The 9,375-nt window shown below is 36.7% G+C and overlaps 1 protein-coding gene across 1 annotated transcript in view; it reads left to right on the forward strand.

The window, feature by feature from the left end:
• Nucleotides 1-3,294, forward strand: part of HCFC2 (host cell factor C2) — a 50,656-nt gene extending 47,362 nt beyond the window's left edge. The window contains exon 16 of the mRNA XM_018048188.1: nucleotides 1,231-3,294. Within this exon, the coding sequence (XP_017903677.1) occupies nucleotides 1,231-1,247 (17 nt within the window). The 3' untranslated portion in view covers nucleotides 1,248-3,294. The remainder of the gene's footprint in view (nucleotides 1-1,230) is intronic.

Here is a 9,375-nt window from a genome sequence, read left to right on the forward strand (position 1 = left end):
GATAATGATTTTTAATGATCAGGATTTCTAATGATTTTGGATGATAAGGAAAATGAGCTAAAAATATTTCCAGAGTCAGTCTCTCTGATTTCCACACAGGAAAGCCATGGACAGTTGTCTAGAAGAAGCTACCTATTTAATACGTAAGCACAGGGAGCTGCTGAAGGACACAGAGCCCCAGCATTAGTACTGCACTGGAGTCTGTCAGGCCACTGTGGCCACCTCTAAGCTTACAGGACAGAGGATTTTTACTTGAAAATAAGATGACAGTGGCACACCTTCCTTCCAGGTTTCTCAGTTATCCTTGGGAGTTCTTATATAGTTATGCATTTCTATAAGTCAGAAAAGACTTTTTAAAAATCAAGCCTGGAAAAACATGAACTGCAGCATTCTGGGAGGAACAATTAATTCTAAAAACTGAACGATGAAAGAAAAAGCTATACCAGCCTCCTTATCCAAAATAGATTTTTGTATCTTCTATTTCTATATCTGTATAGCGTGGCAGCTAATGTTTATTTTTTAACAAAGAGTAATCTGTCCACTAGCAATTCATGTTCCAGCAAATGTCCAGCTCTGACCAAGGGAATTATCCATTCCTCCTCCTCTCTGAGAAGACAGAATGGAAGTTCCTTAAGAGCTTGAGGAAATCCCCTCCCTATTTCTCTGTTTCTTATTGAAGAAGGAGGGCAAAGCTACAGGTATAATAATTATATCTGGTTTAACAAAGGTGTGGGTGTGCCACTTAAGGCAGCATAGCATATAAGAGAGTGGGTGAGACCCTGTAGGTCTTGTCAACTGCTTGGTCCAAAATCATCCTGCAGCCAGCTGCAGTGTAGCACTTCCTGGTGGCAGTGTCCATTCCAGTTCACATATGGGTAAGATTTTGGGTCTTGCAGCAAGCAGCCTAGGATTTTAAAAATAGCATAGTGATGTCTGGAACTTTTTGAATGATTGGAACCCGGGTGGGGAGACAGGACCTAAAGGATACTCTCTGTCTGCTCTCCGTTTCCTGGGAGTGTGCTGCCAGCCATTTGCTTCCAGGCTTAGTCCACCTCTTGTACCAGCTCCCTAACCCAAGATAACTTTGGCCTGTGTTGCTGGGTACAAAGCATAGATCCAGTGTTTCAAGATTTTTTTTCTTTCAGATTTCTAGATTGAATACCAAAATGTATAGTTAATCCCCTCAATAAGATTAAATTGCACTTTAACTGTGCCTTGTTTAATCTGCAGAATGTCACTGCTGGTGATGACCCTGGCAGAGATATGATTGCAAAATTGTTATGACAGCTTGGGCACCTGTTATTGACCAGTGTGGAGAGACTAGCTGCCATGCACTTTATTCTTCAATTGCTTAATACGTAAATGCACTGTTAAAGGAATGTGCCAAAGGGAATTTGTACTTTTGAAAGTCAACAGAATTCAGTAGAGTCAATGTCTTCTCAGTTTATTTTGGGATTTGCATCACTTATCATTTTATTCTCCACTTATACAAATAATTATACCCAGTGAACAAAGTAACCAGTTAACCAGAATCATGCCAGTGGCTGAACCAACTTGGCAGAGCAGCACTGTAATACTGCCATCTCATTAGATCCCAGCTTTCTGGGAATGTAATTAACTTCTGTGAAGAATAGCTTGTATTTATTCCTTTCTTCCTATTACTATGTAGTTCTTCCCCACCAGTTACAATAATTGGCTGATTTGCAATGCAGAACAGTGGCTGAAATATCAGATATTCCCTCTCTTTGTTGGTGAAATTGTATCACATAACCTTTTATTTTTTTCTTTTAAAATGCTTGTTGAGAATAAAATGATCACACATGTCTTCAGCTTAAGAACTAGAATACCCTGAGATGTATACAGCTCCCCCTTTGCCTTCCTTCCACACATACCACGAGGTAAACATTATTGTGGATTATTTGGTAACAATTCTCTTGTTTTTATTTATGGCTTTGCATTCTATGTTATGTATCCCTAATAATATATTATTTAGATTTACTTGTTTCTGAACTTATATGTAAATGGTATCATGCTTTATATATTCTTCTGTGACTTTTTCTGACATTGTTTTTTGAGATTCCTATCCATGTTTATGCATGTAAGTGTATTTCATTTGTTTTCACTACTGTATAGTATTCCATTGTATAACTGTACCACAATTTATTTATCTGTTCCCCTGTTCATGGAGGTTTGGATTGTTTTCAGTTTTGGCTATTCTGAATGACACTGCTATGAGCATTCTACCAATTACAGTGGAAGCTCTGTGTGGGCAAGGGTTTTGTCTTGCTTCATCTGATTTTTTCTAACACATTCACAGTGTCTGGAACAAGGCTGGTACATGGTGGATGCTTAATAAATATCTGAGGAATGAGTGAATCCTTGCACATGTCACCTGGTGCACATGTGCAAGAGTTCTCTAGGGCAGTTGTTTTCAAATATGGTCCAGGGATTCTTGAGGACCCTGACACCCCTTCAGAGGGGAGTCTGTGAGGGCAAAATGATTTTCATAAGAGTGCTAAAACGTTATTTGTCCGCTTCACTCTCATTTTTCACATTTAAATGTTTTTCAGATATATGACGACATCACTCTGACAGCTTATCAAGGGTGTACCTGTGTATTTTTGTTTTGAAAATGTCTGTTTAACTTCTAATATGGTAAATTTTGATAAGTATAAGCCACATGAACAACAAGCTCTTTGAGGTCCTCAATAATTTTTAAGGCTGTATAGAGGTTCTGGAGTAAAAATTTGAGAACTGATGCTCCAAAAAGCAGGTTTCACTTCGTCATGCTGAACTGTTTTCTACAGCATTTGTACCAGTAGGCTCCCACTGGCAGTGGTTGAGTGGCATTGCAAATGTTTAGGTCTTAGCAAACACTTAATCTTGACTATCTTTTATATTTGCCAGTTGAGTGGCGATTATATAGTATCTTACTATGCGTTTAATTTGCATTTCCCTGATTACTAATGAAATTGAATGTTTTTTCATATATAAACGTGTTTCTTCTTTGTAAAATACCTGTTCATGTCTTTTACCCATTTTTCTGTTGATGTCTTTTATTTCATTGATTTATATAATTTCTTTATATATTCTGAATCCCAGTCCTTTGTCACTTAAATATGTTGTATGTATTTTCTCCCAGTTTATGTATTATCTTTTGTAATTGTATTGAACTTATTAATTAGCTTGGAGAAAATTGGTATCTTTTCAATAATGAGTCTTCCCATCCAAAACCGTTGTGTATTTCTCCATTTATTTAATATCTCTCAATAAACTTTTAACTATTTTTCTCCATAAAGGCCTTCACGTCTTATATTAGTTTTTTTTTTTAATATATTTTTTAATGCTGTGGTAAATTTCTTAAAATTACGCTTTCTTATCTACGTGGTTCTTACTGATTACAGATCTATTGTAGCTGCATGTTGATTCTGCATCTAGCAACCATGCTAAAATTTTATTAGTTCTTATTTAGATGTCTTTTGAGTTTTTTTATATAATGACATCATGTGAAATGGTGGCAGTTTTCTTCCTTTTCCTGAACTTTCTCCCTTTAAAAAATTTTGTTACGTTCTGTACTTGCTAGGACCTGTAGTACAATGTTGAAAAGGACTGATGATGAACATCCTGTCTCAGTCCGTTTAAAGGGAATGCTTTTAACATTTCAGTTTTCTAGGTTTTATGTTTTTTCCACAAATGGCCTGTCCTCAGATTAAGGAGATTCTTTTCTATTTTTAGTTTGCTAATAGTTTTTTTTTTTTTTTAATATGTATTTACCTTCATCAAGTCTTTGTTGCAGCTTGCAGGATCTTTCTTGCCTCATGCAAGATCTTTTGCAGCACAGACTCTGTATTTGTGGTGTGTGGGCTTAATTGCCCTGTGGCATATGGGGTCGTAGTTCCCCAACCAGGGATCAAACTCGCATCCCCTGCATTGCAAGGTGGATTCTTAAACTAGGGAGGTCCCTGCTAATAGTTTAATGAATGAATGTTGAATCTTATTGAATGCTTTTTTCTCATTTATTTAAAGGGATGAATTGTTTTAATGTTACTGTATTAAATTGATAGTTGACTTTTTAATATTGAACCCATCTTTAATTCCTAGGATAAACCCAATTTGGTCCTGGTGTGTGTGTGTTAATACATTGTTGGACTCAACTTGCAAATATTTTCTTTAGAATTTTTGCCTCTACATTCATGAGTGAAATCAGCTTATAATTTTCCTTTTATGTCCTGCATTGTCTGTTTTGGTGTCAAGGTTATACTAATCTTACTAAATGAGTTTTTTAACAGTCTGGAAGAGTTTAAGATTGGAACTAGTCTTAAAGCCAGTGGTCATTAAGAGCGTGTAAATTGTTGATCCATTTCTTTGAGGATTATAGCATCATTAAGATATATTATTTTCGAGTCAGTTTTATTAAATTTAATAAGTTCTTCTAGTGATTGCTCCATTTCATCTTAGTTTAAAACTTCTTGATATTGTTATCCATATTATCTTTATACCATTTGTTTCCACAGTATATGTAGTTATGACTGTTTCTCATTCCTGTCATTTATGCCTTCTCATTTTTTCTTCATCATTAATCCTTCCAGAGGTTTGACTGGTTAACCCACTAGTCATTTAAAAAATGTATTTCCAAATGCTTGGGTGGATTACAGTTGTCTTAATTTTTGTATCTAATGACATTTTGCCAGAGAATATGAGCTATAAGATCTGAAATTTGAGACTAGCTTTATGACTTATCTTGTGATCAGTTTTCATACATGTCCCATGTGTACACTGATAAGTGTATATTCCTCAGTTGAATATAGTGTCCATTAGATCAAATTTGTTAGTTGTGCTGTGCAGATCTTCTTTACTGATTTATCTTATACTTGGTTTCTTATTTACTGAAGAGCCTCAAGATTTCATTATTAGCAGATTTCTCAGTTTCTCTTGAAGTGGTGTTTGCTTTCTGTTTGGGCTTTATTTTTAGATGAATGCATGAGTGCTTAGTCACTCAGTCATATCTGACTGTTTGCAACCCCATAGACTATAGCCCACCAGGCTCCTCTGTCCATGGGGTTCTCCAGGCAAGAATACTGGAGTGGGTGCCATTCCCTTCTCCAGGGGACCTTCCTGACCCAGGGATTGAACCCACGTCTCTTATGTCTCCTGCATTGGCAAGCAATTTCTTTACCACTAGCACCACCTGGGAAGCCCAACTTAGAACTTTTCCATCTCCCTGGTGAACTGAACTTTTTATAATTATGTAGTGACTCTGTGAATGCTGTTTGCTTTTATCTTTTTGTTGTTACCTGTACTTTCTATAGCAATATTTTGGTTAGTGTTTATCTGAGTATCTTAGATATTTCTTTAGCCTCACATTTTGATACACAAGACCACAGAAAACTTCGAATAGTTTGATACACTTACATCTATTGTGATTACAAATATAATTTGGACTTATTCCTATTTCTATTTTTATGCTCTCATATCATCTTTTTAAAATTTGTCTCCTTCTCATCTTTCATTTTCATTTACTTTTTCCCCTCCTGTTTTTATTATTTTTTATGAGTTCTATTTGTTTTACAAATGTACTTGTTCTGTTTCTGTATAATCTTTGCTCCTTATTCATATTTTTCATGCTTCTATTCCTTTATATCAATACATCATTAATTTTTCTTGTGTTGACACCAATATTCATTGTGGGTGAGTGTACTGTCTGTTGTATACATTTGTCTTGTTTTTCATTTATGCTGCCATTTCCCCTTGTTTTGTGATATATTAAACTTGTTTTCCTTGGAAAAAATGCGAATTACATGAAATAAGGACTGAAGTTGAGATCTCCAGGAGAATTTGTCTGTTCTGCCAAACACCTAGGGGCCACTGAGACCAATTTCAATTATGATCTTGAAGGTTCTCTGATTTCAGATCACGAACCTTGAGGGCTCACCAGTAATGATGAATTGGTGGGTGATAGTGATTTAGCCCCCTGCCACCCAGCACCAAACAGCCAGGTTCCTCCTGCCCACTTCTCAAGTGGTAGCTCAGCTAGATTCTGGCCTGAGTGAGCCTCAGGCTTTCCATCTAGTCCCCTAGCTACTGGCAGCTTCCAGTCTCCAGAGTTGACAGAACTCTCGTGGCAAAGGCAGGCTGTTGTGCCAGCTTCCCTTACAGGCTTCCTGTTTGCAATTCAGTTTTGGCATTTTGCAGATGCCTTCTACTTTCATGTCAAATCAGTGATAAACATTTTTTAAAAATATATTATTTAATACTACTTTAGATTGTTTCTTATATTTTTTCAGCATTTGGTTTTTTAAAGCAGGGGTTACTGAAGGTATCTAGACTGCCTTACTCTCAGAAAGGAAGTAGAAATTAAAATTTGCTTTACTTTGCCCTAATATAAGTAGGAAATATAATAGGTTGTAGTCTATATTCAGAATTACAGGATGCCTTGTTCTCTCCATTGTACTGTCCTATGAGATAGCACTTTTATGGTATGGAATTGTATAGAAAACTATTTTTTTAGTCACACTCTTCCTCCACAGTAAAGAATGGCTCTGCCATTTCCTTAAATGGCTATTAGCCCCAATATTACTTGTGTTGATTAGTGACTGCTTTGGTCTAGAAAAAAGGATTTGTTTTCTTATAAACCTAATATTGGGCATTATATATGCATGAATGGGCCCTTTGACATACCTGTCCTGGCTGAAAGGCACTATTGTTTCAACCAGTTTATTGTTTAGTAGCTAAGTTGTATCCAATTCTTTTTGCGACCCTCTGGACTATAGCCCATGAGGCTTCTCTATACATGGGGTTTCCCAGGCAAGAATACTGGAATGGATTTCCATTTCCTTCTCCAGGGGATCTTCCCGACCCAGGGATCAAATCCGCATTTCCTGGCTGGCATGCGGATTCCTTACCACTGAGCCACCGATTACCCAATGCTTAAAGGTTCAGGACTGTCTTTTCAGGTGCTTTGAAATTGAGCCCTGGAAAAGAGGTGTAAAAGTAAGACACAGAATTGTTACCATTTGTCTTAAGAGTACACTCAAGGAAGACCTAAATTATGCCTTTTTAAAAGAGGTAAAAACTTATGCTGTAATGTGAGAGTTTTTTTAACCTTTTATTTTTTTGGAAGATGGATCATTACCTATCAACTTGTAATTTCTGCCCCTAAAACCAATACATAGCCATTAGGTCTCTATAGACACAGCCAGCACTTACTTTACTGACTTTATTTGGCATGCTTGGTGGCATTAAACTTGGCAAAGGAGTTCTTCTAGTACATTGCCTTGCACAGGTGTCTATTTGATATGCAGTGCAAAAGGAAACTGTCTTTGGAGTAAGGTCAGGGAAAGCTGTAACTGTATCAATAGGCAAGCTTGTTTCTCAAAATGTGACGCCCAGAAGCCAGCGATATGAATCTATCCCATTGCCGTCTATGGTCCATGATTTGAAAGGATTCTGCCTTCTGGTTTTAAAATTCTTAAAATCAGGTATATAAAGCAGCACAGTCTTGAAAGAAACATCCAGGATTCTGTAGCAGCCAGCATATCGGCTATTACAATCCAGTCTTAGGTGGCGCTGTTTTCTGTGATGATTAGAACAGCTTTTACAAAAATTTTAAAGGCTTTCTTAATGAAGTTTAAACTAAGATCTGAAGGATGAGTAGGCCTTAGCCAGGCAGAGGAAGAGAAAGAATGTTCTAGACAGAGGGAAGTTTATGTGTTTACAGCCATGGCAGGGTGGTGGGAAGAATCAAGGAATGGGTCACAAGGAGTCAGCAGGCCAGGATGGCAGAACAGAATGAAGCAAGAGGAAGCTCAGCTTGGTGAAATTAAACAAAGTAACATTTTCAGCTCTAAAAGAAGCACAAATTAAAACTGAGTATTTTTTAGACAGTATAGTACAGCTCTTTGAAAGACAGAGTTAGTAGAGTTGTTTTTTACTCAAGAGCACATCGTATGACTTTTAAGTTTAATGCTGTGTATGTATATGTAAATTATTACATAAACTAATATATAAATAGTCAAATTCAGGGAGACCAAAAATATACATTTAAAATTGACTGGCTTTGGGAATTGACTGGCAGTGTTTAGGACTTGGTGCTTTCACTGTCAGGGGCCTGGGCCTTATCCCTGGTTGGGAAACTAAGATCCTGCAAGCCGTGTGTGTGGCCAAAAATATAATAAATTAAAAAAAAATTTGTTTTCAGTAAAATAGACTAGGCTTTTGGTAGAAATCTCATCCAGTAACATTTAAGTGACTCAGAAGCATAATTTCAAATAATTGTCTTGTTTTAGACCGCTGATAACAAGTTTCCCTAAGAGAAAATATATTTTCCCAGAAAATTTTACACTGCAAGATTTCATTCTTGGTGAATGGTAGAAACTATTTAAAAAAACTTTCTTTAAATTTTTCATGCCTAATTGATACTGCTGTGAAATCCTTTTAGTTGGGCCTTCGTAATAGCTGTGTTCAGTTAGCATTATTAAAGGTTAAGTGGTATTCCTGTGACCCAGTAAGGCAATCCAGAAAACTTGAAGAAAGGAAAATACTGCATAGGTAGTATACAGTAAGAAGAAAAGAAATAACCAAGCATATGACACTAGGAAGGTAGCATTAAAAAAACTCTAGAGCATCTCCATTATAGTGAGGTAGTGAGGGTATATAGAAGCTACTAAGTCCTTTCTTCTGTGACTTAGTCACTGATATCTATGTCTCTCTTCAGTTCAGTTCAGTTCAGTTCAGTCGCTCAGTCGTGTCCAACTCTTTGCGACCCCATGAATCACAGCATAAAGCAGTATGTATACAATTATTTTAAAAACTCACTTGTAGGTTAATGTAACAGCTTATGTGGGCTTCCCTGGTGGCTCAGACGGCAAACAATCTGCCTACAGTGCAGGAGGATTCAACCCAGGTTCAATCGCTGGGTTGGGAAAATCCCCTGGAGAAGGAGCTTATATAGGTAAGAAGTTCCAGGGAGGGAGAAAACATGACATTCAATTACATGCAACATAGCCAGGTGAGAAGGCAACACTGTCTCTCACATGCATCAGAGGGGACTATGGACCTGACACCTGTAGGTGGCCAATGTTCTTTCAGAGTCTGAAGCCCGTATAACCCAAAGTTGACCAATTTTACCTTTTCAAGTTTCAGTACTAATAGCAAATTATTAAATTTAGAATTTCATTTTGGTATATATTGATGTAAAATTTAAAGTTGTTTAATTCCTTTCTTATCTTGATTCTTAAACAGCCCAATCTTTAAACTTTAGAGAAAGAAGCTGATAACCAAAGATCAAGTGCTTTTATCAGTTATATAATGACATACTGCCTGGATCAAATATAAGATATTTAAAAAACACAATTATATATGCATCAAAAGCCTTAA

The sequence above is a fragment of the Capra hircus genome, chromosome 5 (genome assembly GCF_001704415.2).
Source record: "Capra hircus breed San Clemente chromosome 5, ASM170441v1, whole genome shotgun sequence".
Classification (NCBI taxonomy): domain Eukaryota; kingdom Metazoa; phylum Chordata; class Mammalia; order Artiodactyla; family Bovidae; genus Capra; species Capra hircus.